The following is a 13,816-nucleotide window of genomic DNA, read 5'->3' as shown; positions in this document are numbered from 1 at the left end:
GGATTCAGCAAGTCAAATTTAAGACTTTTTAAGACCTTTTTAATACCACCTTGAATGAAATTAAAGACCTAAAACACGCGATGGTGGGGGTTGGCAACAGAAACGAGCCAACTTCGGAAAAGGACGTCTTCCAGCCAACTGTCCTTGAATTTGCACCTACCACTTGTCGCAGACTAGCTAGCAAGCACGCAGATAATCGTTTATATATGCAGCTAGCAAGAAAGAAGCCTCTCTACAAGTCCCATGAGAAAAAAAGAAAAAAGAATAGTCCTGCCCCGACAAATGTAAGACCTTGAGTTACAGTATTTAAGGCCAGCATATGACAATTGTAACGAATTTAAGACTTTTTAAGGCCTTGAATTTAGAAACATGAATTTAAGACTTTTAAGACTTTTTAAGGATGCGCGGACACCCTGGTAATAGAAAAGTAGCGAAACATCGAACCGACCCGTCAGGACGCGCTGCTCGGCGTGGCTGATGGGCATCTTTTGTTTCCAGTTGAGGAAGTTGGCGAACTCCAGGAAGTCCAGGACCCCATCCCGGTCCGCGTCGCAGGTGCTCATAAGGTCGTCCAGAACCGCCTCGCCCGCCCTCACCCCATACTCCAGGCACACCGCCCCCAGATCCTCCCTGTCAATCACACCTCTGCCCTTCTGTCCAATCAGAAACACACGCACACACACACTTCATGTTCTCTACAAGGGCTATGGCATTGAAGGAGAATCAAAATGTTATGTTGATTGAATTGATCAGGGATTACTACAAGGGTTTGTTGAGATTTCAACTCAAACTTTGTAGTAATGCCTGGCCAAATAATTACAAGTGACCCACATATAACTATATCCCAATGTGAACTAGTACCAGGGTATCTCCAAACGTAATCAGAAATAAAATGGAACCTACGTAGTTGGACCAACACACATTCCAACACCATGTTTGTGGGGATCTTGTCCTGACGCCTGAAGGCCTGGGCTCACTGAATTACATGGAACCTACATATTAGGACCCAAGGCTCAATTCCCATGTGGCCAACACGTTCCTGTGGTTTGTGGGGACCTGGTCGGGCGGTACCTTGTCGTAATGACTGAAGGCCTCCATCAGGTTGGGGAAGGCACGGCAGTTGAGCTTCTTGAGGGTCTGCTGGATGGCGCTGACCGCCCCCCGCTGGCGTTCTTGAAGCCGTGGGAACCGACCCGGGTCTCCACAGTGGATCAATTCTGCCGCGCCTATGGAAGTGGAGAATCATCATCTGCCGAGACATTCACCTTTAAAAGGAAAACTTACCCCATTTGCATTAATCTTTGTATCGTTAGAAACCCAGTCCTATTTTTGTTTACCGAATTTATCCGCTGGAACGAGAACGCCAAAGGTGTGATCCGGTAGGATGTTCGGTGTTTCTGCGATCCTGAAAGAACAATGCAGGGTCAAAGTTCAAGGTGCCCGGCAGGGATGTCAGACCACCTGTTGTCACAGCAAAATGGGACTCAGGATTCCGTATGAGTCACCTACAGTAGGTCCATAGGTTATCCTTGCCCTGAAATCAACAGAGATCTCGGAGGCAAAAATTGCATTGCATCGTGACCAATGAAACAGGCAGGGGCATCCAAGTCAAAAAAAGATCTGAACATTTTCTGAGTGAATCCACAGGATTTGGTGTCCCAAGGGATTTCTTATCCCTTGCCACTTTATTGAATCAATCAGTGTGTTCATTAAGCAGACGCTTTTGACTGAAAGAAATGGTAGTTGGAAGGTGGGAGATGCCTGCAGGGACATGCATTGGACATCGGGGTTTGAACCCAATCTTTGGACAGGGGGAATGTACCCTAACGACTTGAATCTAGCGGTTTTCAAACTGCGGATTTGGACCCATAAGTGGACGTCAGCGGCAGGGGAGCAGTTGGTTCTCAGGGCGACCAATAGACAAACCTAGAAAGTATCCAACGTAGCCTGAGTGCCTGAATCAGTGCTTTGAGGAGACGGGGTAGATGCTTACTTCTGCTCATCGCTCGGCCAGCGGAGCAATTTAGCGAGCCGCCGTCCGTCACTGTGGTGTGGTGTCGAGACTCCAAACCGGCTGCTTCTACTGTGGACGCTCCAGTCATACTTCCTGTCTATGGGCTCGCCTGCAGCAAAGTGGAGCAATGTGCAGAAAATGAACAGTATGGCTGTGCCTTGTTATTCAATGCGCGTGTTGCATGCATTATCAAGAACTGAAAAAAACACACAAACGCACACACACAAACACACATGCACACAAACACACGATGGGTGCCTCACAAACAAACACACAGGCAGACACCAATACACACACATGTATGTCCGTCAAACAATACACAAAAATACACAAACACCCACATACGTAAGTCTTTCACACTAGTGATGGATTTAATGATTCTTTTCCTTGATTCAGTTCGCGTCGGTCAGTTCCCCAAGAAGTGTCGTTCAGAATCGTTAGTTTGTTTGTTCGTTCAGTCAAGTTTCCGGTAGCGGTGACTCGAATCATGGAATGCACGGTTCTCAACTGAGTCAGTCAGACTCAGCTCCTCCCTCGTTCTCATTCTCATTCTCAAACGATCGTGGAAGTCGGTCATCAATCAATATTACAACTTTAACCAAACGCAGCGGGATGGGGGGGTGTCGTTGATCATTGGATGTTTATCATATCAGCAAGATAATAGATTGGATTTAGCAATGATGGTGGGGGTGCCGGTGGAGAACGAACCATGAGAGAACGAGACAGATTGACGAAATATTCAAATATTTGATTAATCTGGCATGACACAGAAAGTACAAAGACAGCATGCATTTATAATTTCACTGATATTGAATCGTATTATCGTACGCTCGCTCACTAAGCCTATTCTCTCTTCACAACTCACAGTCAGTGAACGAACAGCGAGTCAGCGACTAGTGGGTCTGGGAGGAGACGAGTCTGAGAACGAACGAGACGAACCAGAGAGAAGAATCAGTTCAGATTGTTCGTGTTAAAGATTCGTTCATTCGAACTGATTCGGTCGCGAACAACCCATCACAATTTCACACGCACACACACACACACACACACACACACACACACACACACACACACACACACACACACACACACACACACACACACACACACACACACTACCTCACCGGCTGAGGTAGTGTGAGTGTGTGACAGACTTACGTGTGTGGGTGAGGCTCACCCACACACGTAAGTCTGTCACACACACACACACACACAAAAGTATGTCTCAGTATAATTCACTGAAAGTCGAGGGAGAAGAAGACACCAGCCCCTCCTCTTACCGACAAAGTAGGCATTGTGACTGAGGATGTAATCCTTGTGTCCTATGAGGGCTTCCGTGTCCACCTGCTCTGCTGTTATGGGTGGATTTACAGTTTGGCCTGCAGTTCCAGCTGGAGACAAAGGAGACTTTTACTATTGAGTAACTTAGCTGACACTTACAGTATATCCAACGTATATTGCGATATAGGTAAATAAGGAGCAGGAAGGGGTTAGACATAATCTTGCTCCAGGATGACAAGTGGAAGGCTGTAGACTTGGGTTAAAAAAAGTCTACAACTAGTATTGTAAAACGTTATTTATTCGCACTTGTCCATTACGGACATTGGGTCTATAAACCCCATGCAAGTCATTTGTTTTTCAAACTACCCATCCCAAGTAGGAGTTTCAAACGAACCCAGATGTGAATAGATCAAATGATAGATTCATGGTGAGCTAAGAGCTCTTTCACCCATCTTCCCCTTCTCCACGATGCGAGTACTTACTGCTGACAGATTTCAAGCCAAACGTGGTCGCATCACCGTACCACTTCGGGAGCCCCGCGCTCTGTGCATGTGACCTGCCCAGCGGGGCAGTTCTCCTGCTGGCGTAACCGGCCTCGCGGTGCTCAAGCAGCTTGTCCTGGAAGCGCGTCTGCCGCGGCGGGTTCACCACGCGATCGGCCTGGTGGGGAGAGGGGATCACGTGATCGCACATAACACGCTAATTTACGTTGTTTTGAGTTTCATATTAATTTTCTCATGTGCTATCGAATTTTGTATGTATATATTTTGATATGGATGATGGTGTGTTTATTGTTTTAATTTACATACATAGGTCTAGTTAACATGATAATTGCCTTTCGTCGTGTTTTGCCCTAGTGCGCTTTTGAAAAATGCTTCTGTCTTCGACACAGAACCACAGTTAAATAGTAAAAGACACCGACACGGTCAACTACTAGCAGACTAGGACTTATCGGAATGTAGTGCAAAATTAACAAGGAAAAATACAAAGAGATGCTATCCATCCTATTTTTGCTGCATCGCCACTTGATATAGGACCAACGTATCCATGCCTGTATAGATAGATAAGTACAACACAAATACATGAATATAAGTTCCAGACCATAAATACTCACATTAATTGAAGCTCTAGTTCCTAATCCCGTGAACTAAGTCAGGGGGGATATCTGGATCATTTGCCTTCCCAGAGAGCACTCTAATAAACCCGGGTTCTGGCTGGGTGGTTTTGAGGAACTTCTTCAGGTCCGGTGGGGTGGGAGGCTGGAAGTGGTAATAATATCATTAAACGAGACGTCCTATGTTTAAATCAGTCTCCACACACAGGCAAACACTACGAACACAAAAACACACACAACTTACCCTGGGTATCTCTTGCAAGCATGTTTTAACCCTGTCTCCCGGTGGTATGAGTTTCCCTGCCTGTAAGGACCAAAGTTAGTAAATACACATCAAAAATATAAATATTCGTAAGAATGTGATGCATTTCAATTTTACTCCGTCTTCTGCTGGCAACTCTGTCAGTGTATTTCCAGTTGTTTGTTGATCTCTCTTCTAACAACGTCAATCCTTACTTAATGAAACAATGTCTTATAAAAATGCCGTCTTAATATAACCACATTTAGTTACAAAGTAGTAAAAACACAAACTAAAAACCATAGATGAGCTATGTAAGGGTATGCATGTTTAATGTTTAGTCGCATGGAACCCGTTTCTCAGGAACAACCAACGTGACCCGCCGTCCTATTGCATTACTGCATGAAGCCAGGTTTTTTTTTGTCTACTAATGCCCTGCTCTAGATAATAGAAAATAGATAATAATCTGATCCGACATGTCAATTAAGTACCAAACTCTGTGAGGCAAACATTTTAGAAACACAAACGGCTTTATTTCATGTATAACTTGCATTTGTGACTGTCAGATAAATTGATATGAATTGGGGCAGGGTTCCACGCGTCAGCCATTGGTCCGTGTGTTCCCCTACGTCATCGTCCTCCGTACAACGCCAAGGGGAAGTTGATAAAAGTGGGAGTGGGACCTCGCAAAATCCTCATCAATTCACTGTCCGCTAGCTCACTCACCCTTCGTATTGTGAATTACAAACCTGAAAACCTACCACTATATACTGTACTGGCACTGATTCCACCTTGCGAAAGGTGAGTAGCTAACGTTAGCCAGGCAGTGTTTGCTATCCGAAGGGGCTGAATAACAGCATTAGCTTTGTGCATTAGCCTGCTAGCTATATGTCGCTAGCTGACAGCTAACAGTGAAAGGGCCAAATTGTATAATAACACAGCAATTACAAGCTTACCACCATCGACTTTCGTCTTCTATCGTTCACACATTATATTTATACATGGTTATAAACTCGCATATAACCAGGATATTGCGTTTAAAACAGACCAATAAAAGGCTAATTAGAGCAAAACACTAGCAGTACACACCCAACCCAAATACACTTGTTTTGTGACAACAATAGCTCTCAACAGTTCATATTTCATAGATGGGAAATTATACTTTCACATTTTTGAACACCCAACTGTGGAGTTATTAATGTTTGCAAGTATTTTTGTTGAAATACAGTATTTAGCGAATATGTGTATGTATATACTCGCTAGCCGGTCATCAGGGTGTTAGCTGGTCGTTTACCAAGAGCCGACCACACACAGGTTATTTATGGTTAACTATGTCGTAACACGATTGTCAACAATTATTCTGGCTGTCTAGTGTGTGCGTAGTTACTTGGGGATTGAGTAATGGCAAGCTATCGTACACCTTAACGGCTTTATGATTTTAAAAAAAAAGGAGCAGCTGAGCGATGTTTACCTATGACCACATATGTAGAGATGTACAAAGGAAGGACTGACACATATGTGTCAGTCCTTTGTATCGGTCTAGTTCAAACACTTCCAGGACATTACAAAGATTCGAGACATTGACTAGCACTGCGAAGTGTTAGTTTCCTTTCGGCTCATTAATAATACCTGGCGAGTTTACAAATAGTTATTTTTGGCTTATAAGTATTGCAGCACAACCACCTCCTATCGCCACGCTTTGTTTTCAGCAATGTGGGTGTTCCTATTTTTTGTGTAAACATCACTGCAATATGTTGCATTATTGAAAATATGCCTACAGTCCTGGAGCTAGTTTATTGTTCCTCCACAGTGTGGCATTATCACAATCACTTCCTCCAAGTCATTTATTTTAATGCAATCATAGTCCCCCCCCCCCCCCCCCCATTATGTGTTGTCACACATATCATCTTTTCAGTACTCGAAAACAAAAATGTATTGTCATTTTTTGCACTACCACTAATTGTATTCCCATTTTCCGCACCTGATTGCTGCTCAGAGCCAGACTCATCCAGGGTTACCACGGTAAAAGCGAGCGTTTGAGCGAGCCCTTGCGAGTGTGTTGTGACATGGCAAACAGAGGCGGAGCCACGCGACCCAATGGTCCCAACGCGGCTAATAAGATCTGCCAGTTCAAGCTGGTGCTTCTTGGGGAGTCTGCGGTGGGGAAGTCCAGCCTGGTGCTGCGCTTCGTCAAGGGCCAGTTCCACGAGTTCCAGGAGAGCACCATCGGAGGTACACTACAGAGAACTGATGCAGGAAGGGTTTTGTTTTGTTTTTAGCTCCGTTTCCATTTGTTCAATAACTGTTTTCCAGGCATGACTTTTGAGTCATAAGCTTTCGGTTAGATGGCAAATATTGTATAGGTTTGGAGCATTACAGATCTTGCTTAACATAACCACACATTTTAATAGATAAAGAATCAAATACAGTGTCTGTTGAATTTACATTCATTAGCAACGAGCCAACAATGTTGTGATAAACAGATGGAGAGAGAGAGAGAGAGAGAGAGAGAGAGAGAGAGAGAGAGAGAGAGAGAGAGAGAGAGAGAGAGAGAGAGAGAGAGAGAGAGAGAGAGAGAGAGAGAGAGAGAGAGAGAGAGAGAGAGAGAGAGAGAGAGAGAGAGAACCTGTAGTTGGTTCTGCTAGAACAGTGTCATCTCATCTGTCAGATGTCTCAGCACTCTCGCATTGTGACCGGCAGTACTGTTTTGCCACAGGTGTAATTCCTATGCCTTGTGTGTCCCTTCACAGCTGCCTTCCTGACTCAGGACAGTATGTTTGGATGACACAACGGTGAAGTTTGAGATCTGGGGATACAGCCGGCCAGGAGCGCTACCACAGCCTGGCCCCCATGTACTACCGTGGAGCACAGGCCGCCATCGTTGTCTACGACATCACCAACGAAGTGAGTCACCGCCGCCCATCTGATCCCTGGTTCTCCTTATGCTCATTCTTTCTGGGATGTTGTTCCGTACTTCAATCCCTAATAGCTGTTATCAGTCAGTTCCACATTATGGCGGTTTCTCCATGTTAAAAACCAGGGCTTCTTTTATGTACTCAAACAATCACATGGTCTGTTATCACAGGCTTAAGAGGAAAACAGTTGTGTGTTTTGGTGATGTTTACTGCCTGAAACAAAATATGATAAAAAAAAACGTAAAGGCGCAGAATGATTTTGAGGCATCATGCTGTGAAGCTTGCAACTAACTGACCTCCAGTTTCCAAAGATGTCTGAGAAGGTACAGTGGCCTGAAGTGGCATGTAAGGTGCCTGTAGTTACTTCAAAAGACCTCCCTCTCTCAAGCTGTTTCTCTATCCTCTGTTCTGGGCTACTGTACAACATGGAATGCAACATGGCATGTAATCAAAGTGAGGGGTATGGTTCAAAAGCTTTTTATTTTTTATTTGAGCCAATATGAGTTATGGATATGATTAATTGATAGCATTATTGAAATAATTTCCGATCAGCATTAAGACACAGATATGTATCATTTTAAGCCATAAGATAGTTAAAATTTTACTTATTTGATCTTTAAGGGAACTCTCCATTATCGAGCTATTGAACGAGTTTACATGCGTGTCCGGGTGGTTAGGAAAGGTGGAAACCGGTTAAATACATACCACATATTTAATGTTTAAAAAAAAAAAAATTGCAGTGACTCTCTGGCTGTGTTAACATACACCACCAAAGGAGTTTGAATTAATCAAGCAATCAACTTGTCCAGCAAAACAAGTTAACAGTAGGGTCTGTTCGTTAGATGATATATATATATATATATATATATATATATATATATATATATATATATATATATATATATATATATATATATATATATGGTGGCTGGTGATTCTTAAAGTGAGGGAGGAAGGACTGCGTGCTTGGTTGCCATTGACCTACTTGCACTGTTAGTGGCGTGTGGTGGCATAAGTATGTGAGACTTAAGTTGTTTCAGGGTGTTTTGGTGAACTACAAAAGAGCTTGGTGGAATAATTATGTGAATTTATTCAAATCCACGAGTGGCAGCATTGTACTTTGAAAGCTGTTGGGCAGCATGTCTGGGACTACAAGGGCAGAAGCAAAGGATGCAAAGCCAATTAGTCAAATCAGGCCTGCTCTTAATTTGTAAAACTAAATAAAAAATTCTGGGCCTATCATTGGGTCTATTTTTGCCCTCAATGACTGAAGCTATGGGTTGCAATTTGGCTATGTTTATTTTCAGCTACGATTGTTTTAAAAAAAATGAAGACAAAAGACCAAAAGTGATGCATCATGCTCTGAATCATTCACTAACATCCTTTCCACGATATCAAACAGAACGGTCAGAGTAACAACCAATTAAAAGAACAACAGGACTTCACAACTATTTACATGGGCTGTAAGCCTAACATCGTTTGAGGCAAAAGCGGTTGTTAATGGGTGTTTCAGAATGTTGGTCATGGTGTTAAGCCAATTAAGATTGAGAGACTTCATTTAAAGATCAAGTCAATCCTCCTCGCGGGCTCCGCAGGCTGGCTGTGGGCAGCCCGGAAGCGGGCTACGTAAAACTACTACGGTCATTATAAAGCGAAAAGAAATGCAACGAAGGCATACGACTGAGCGGGTTCGTTGGTTCTCATAGGATAGACTTGAGGGGATAACCCCTCCATCCGGGCTGCTCCACAGCCAGGACTCCTGCTTATTGGTTCATAGCGCAGCCAGGGCTCGAGCCTATTCGTCAATAGACGTAGGCGGGATCCAGATCCCTTAGTTAGTCACACCCTCTCAGAGGAGGACTTTCCTACTCTCTCCCAATGAACCCCATGGTGTCAATGGAGGCTGAGGGAGGAACGACCTCCCTGAAATTGTCAATAGGCGATAGGGGGTACTAATGTCCCTTTACCCAGGGAAACGAACATTACATATACAAAGGCATTAAAGTAGTCATTTTCAAGGGCATTAATTCATTACAGTAGTCTGGAAAATCTACATTTTTTTATTCTCAACAATGTTAAGGAGGATTTTCCTCTCTCTCCTCACTGGAGAAGCTTCCACTGAGCCCTGACGAGTACTTATTGCTTATTGGCCGTCTTTTGGAGATTTCTGAAACTTGTGACAGTGTTTTTATAGTTGTTTTTAATGGATTATATTGTACTTATTTTGGTAAGTAACATGATCAAGTCATATTTACCTTTTATATTTTATAATTATATACTTTGTTTTGCTTCTGAAACTAGCAACAAACTAGCAGCAGTTTTTACATTTATTTAGTTTTTCAGTGTTTAATATCTTGTTTCATTTTTTTGCCCTCATTTGAGACAGTTGTGCTCAATGTCCCTCCAGTCCATTGTCCATATCGCACAGGCCTAGTAGGGGTTGATCCACTGGTATTTATTTAATTATATAACTCTTATCGCCTTAGGACAAACCCTTAAATGGAATGCCATTATGAAAACGTTTTTAAAACCTTCCTATCTCTTCAAGACACACTAGTTAGTTGTGCCTTTAACAATAGTTACTGTCCCATTATTCAACTGTACAGTATATGTTTTAGTAGCATAGTCATAGTAGCAAAATGTACATCAACATTTTCAGAGATCAGAAATGTGAATATACCGTCAGGAATAGTTTGTTTGGGCGGCTCCGTGGCTCCACCTGCTAATCTGTTAACCTAGTACACACACCTGCATTCCTATGCTAAATATCCTTCCCTCCCACTTGCCTTTCCGTTAAGGCACAAAAAGCCCATTCAAGTATATAGATGTTTAAATATATATAAATGTTCAGTACTGCATTTCCTCACTGACTGTGCCTTTCCTACTGCTTTGTGCCAGGAGTCGTTTGTGCGGGCAAAGAACTGGGTGAAGGAGCTCCAGAGACAGGCCAGTCCCAACATTGTAATAGCCCTGGCTGGAAACAAGGCCGACCTTGCCAACAAAAGAACCCTGGACTTCCAGGTCTGTACCTCTACTGGACTTGCACCTTGTTACTTGGAGACTGTTGAGCAAGGATCAGATTATTTTTTAACAATGGGTTTACACATTTTTTGATATCTTTACTAACTCTGCATTACAAATGCAATGATAAACATTGACAATTTGACCCAAAACAAAGCCTTTGGTCCTGTCCTCATCCTTTTCCTCCAACCTAATTCGGAACTGCTCCCTGCCCGATCAGAAATACTCAATGTAATGAATCTGTTCTGTGCTGCAGGATGCCCAATCGTATGCAGATGACAACAGCCTGCTCTTCATGGAGACTTCAGCGAAGACGTCAATGAACGTGAACGAGATCTTCATGGCCATTGGTATGTTGCGGTTTCCCTTTAAATAGAAAGTAGGGTTACACCAGTCATGATTTTTAATTGGCAAATCTGATTGGCGATTTTTACTTACAAAAATAAAGTTATCAGCTATAATTGTCTGAAAGTTTTTTCATAAATTCCCTTAAACAATGTGGCAGGTTTAAGTTCTGCTTACAAACCCTTACCAAACCTAGTTCTATATAGTGGAACATAATTAAGAACATTTTCGAATATAATGAATTATTTAAATGTATTTGAGTCTATATGCTATTCATATAATTTATAAGCATTCTTGGAACAAAACGATTCATATCTAGAACATTAACAGTTGAAAAAACTTGATGTTGCACAGTACATGGATGATGGGTGAACATTTTCACTCCTGTGATGCTTATTATTCATCAAGTCGCTGAATGATCTATCACTTAAAAGAATCCAGGTGTGTGTATTTTTACAACCTTATCTTCTATTAACTTAATGGTGATGATGTTTAAGTGTGATCCGTCAAGCAGCTAGGAGTCCTGGGTTACATTAGCTGTAGCTGTAAAGTTATAGTTATTACTGGATTACTCATGTTTAACACTAAACACGTGTACCACTGTGCAAACGTGCTCGACCAAGAGCACGGTGATGTTCCCGCTGGTGACATCATTCCCCTCTTCCTCATTTTCGTTTCCAGCTAAGAAGCTTCCCAAGAGCGAACCACAGGCGGGCGGAGCCAATAGTGGGCGGAACCGAGGGGTGGACCTAACGGAAACCGCGCAGCCCGCCGGCCGCACCTGCTGCAGTACCTAGGCACCGCCCCTGTTCCCACTCTGACCCCAACCCCTCCCAAACACACACACACCTTCCTGCCCCGCCCCGCCCCACTCCAAGCAAGTCAACGTACGGAACAACATCTGGATTTTGGGCTTTTCTCCTTTCCTGCCATCGGATCTGACCCCAACCAACACCCCTCCCCCAGAATAGCTAAAGACTCTGTATAGCTGCGTTTCTAATACTTTCTTTTGTTGGTCTTTTTTTTTTTTTTTTACTTTTGTTTTAAAAAATGGTGTATATCAGTATAATAATGGATGCATGTATCACTACACAACCCTAAAAGAGACACACACACACACGCACACACACACAAACACACACATTGAAAAGAATATATATTTTAATCAGTTGGAAGACTAATCCCTTACTTTCGAGCGAGAATCTGAAGTATAAAAAGGTGGGTGTGATTGTTCATGTTTTGTGTGTATGCTAACATTTTAAGTGTAACAGGGTTACGTGGACGGAGTTTGAACGAGGTTTCCTCAGATACATTCTGTATGTGTGGGCGTTTTAAGTAGTTTTTTCCCCACCTGATAAAAAATAAATAAATAATAAATATTTCCTAAAAAAAAAAAAAGATCTGGCAGCTGATAGTCGTGTTAAAAACTGTCACACAGCACGCCACTACTTGGAATAAGAGGATTTTCCCCTCCGCTTTCAGACGCTGACCAACATGCTATGCGCCTGTGTATAACATGAGGACAAGCACACCTTCTGAAAATGCTAAACTGGGGTTCCCTTGCCCCTGGGCCATGTCACAGACTGCTCAATAAAATGTTATGACTAGTTGATATCACTCCACCATTGATGTAAATATGACTAAAGTTACGCTAAACTAAGAAATTGATTAGGTTACTTCATGAACGGTAACCATAAGTTTGTAATGGGGAAAAAAAAATCCTGTGAATTATTTCTAGTTCAGTTGGTAGACTCACATAAAAGGGCAATTTCTTCTGTGGGCCCTTATGTAGCTGGCTGACAGGATTCCTGAGTTTATCTGTGGTTGGGGAAACCCTTTCTTGACTTTTGATTGGTCAAGGGTTGGCTCCTGTAACATCACAGCAGCGTAGAGCTGAGTATTGGTTGGTGTTGGAGATTGTCATTGAAAATCATATACTTCCTAGCTCTGTGTTTGATGACCTGTTTCAAGTGGTAGTGTTGGTTTCAGCTAGCATAAATGATGGGTGGTTTATATTTCAATCCGGACAATACACTGACAACAAAAACAACCATCTCATGGCTGCAGAAAAATTATACTCATGATTTTGAGGTGTAATGGTGGCTACCATTTCACAATTAATCAGGATGCATCCACACAAGTGTACAGTTAATTAATACTATGTTTCCTCCCCCCCCCCCCCCCCTGTTGTTTTCACCTTGTCATAAACTGGTCAACTGGTAAACATTTTTGGTATATGTAATGTTACTAACATTTTCACCCCCACCCCAGCCCCACTCCTGGTGTCTTGTTACTTTTTTCTCAAATGTCTTGAGGAACTTTTATTGTGTTGCACAACAACTGTTGATCGTGTTGCCGTGAGGGACGGCTCTCCTTCAATTTTATACGACGGACCGTATTGGACTTTGCTAACGTACAGCTAGCGGGCTGCTAGCAGATTTAACCCGACAGACGGTTGGCTGTTACAGCTCAATGAATTTTAATGATGTACAACAGCATTACTAGTGATGGGCTAATCAGTTTCAGTGTCTGGAGAAACAAAAAAATGTTAATAAACTCAATAAATTAGGTCTTGTATGTGTTCTTGCTCTGAGGATTTCAATACCGTGGACTTCAAGTTATTTAAAACAAGAGGACGAATGATGGTTGTCTGTAATAGGAGTCGTCTATCAGGTTCCATGAAGGTTTTCAATGGTTAAGGATGACTGACTGAAATGTTTTCCTCTACTGATACGATGGGGGTGTCTAAATTAAATCGGGTCCACGTACTCATCTCACGCTGGTTCTCTGGATTTAACAGTTGAACCCTACCTTCCCCCTTATGCCTCCTCTATAACAGAAGCTGGCAAATTAGTGGTCATCTCTTCGCCTCTCCGACCCATTGATCG

At 42.7% G+C, this 13,816-nt stretch overlaps 2 protein-coding genes across 2 annotated transcripts in view; one reads left to right on the top strand and one right to left on the bottom strand.

The window, feature by feature from the left end:
• Nucleotides 1–5,159, bottom strand: part of efhb (EF-hand domain family, member B) — an 11,929-nt gene extending 6,770 nt beyond the window's left edge. The window contains 11 exon segments of the mRNA XM_030370367.1: nucleotides 438–653; nucleotides 1,072–1,226; nucleotides 1,338–1,405; nucleotides 1,994–2,123; nucleotides 3,295–3,405; nucleotides 3,778–3,955; nucleotides 4,410–4,430; nucleotides 4,432–4,554; nucleotides 4,654–4,713; nucleotides 4,789–4,845; nucleotides 5,139–5,159. Of these exon segments, the coding sequence (XP_030226227.1) occupies nucleotides 438–653; nucleotides 1,072–1,226; nucleotides 1,338–1,405; nucleotides 1,994–2,123; nucleotides 3,295–3,405; nucleotides 3,778–3,955; nucleotides 4,410–4,430; nucleotides 4,432–4,554; nucleotides 4,654–4,713; nucleotides 4,789–4,845; nucleotides 5,139–5,159 (1,140 nt within the window).
• A 278-nt stretch (nucleotides 5,160–5,437) lies between these two features.
• Nucleotides 5,438–13,498, top strand: rab5ab (RAB5A, member RAS oncogene family, b; the record flags this gene model as incomplete). Its single annotated transcript, XM_030370432.1, is given in 8 exon segments — nucleotides 5,438–5,448; nucleotides 6,644–6,879; nucleotides 7,398–7,414; nucleotides 7,416–7,457; nucleotides 7,459–7,551; nucleotides 10,461–10,583; nucleotides 10,840–10,933; nucleotides 11,610–13,498. Coding segments are annotated over 8 exon segments (732 nt in total), but the record flags the coding sequence as incomplete, so codon positions are not given.
• Nucleotides 13,499–13,816: the final 318 nt, after the last annotated feature.

The sequence above is a fragment of the Gadus morhua genome, chromosome 11 (assembly GCF_902167405.1).
Source record: "Gadus morhua chromosome 11, gadMor3.0, whole genome shotgun sequence".
NCBI classification, from domain to species: domain Eukaryota; kingdom Metazoa; phylum Chordata; class Actinopteri; order Gadiformes; family Gadidae; genus Gadus; species Gadus morhua.
This window is presented reverse-complemented; position numbering and strand designations above follow the sequence as displayed.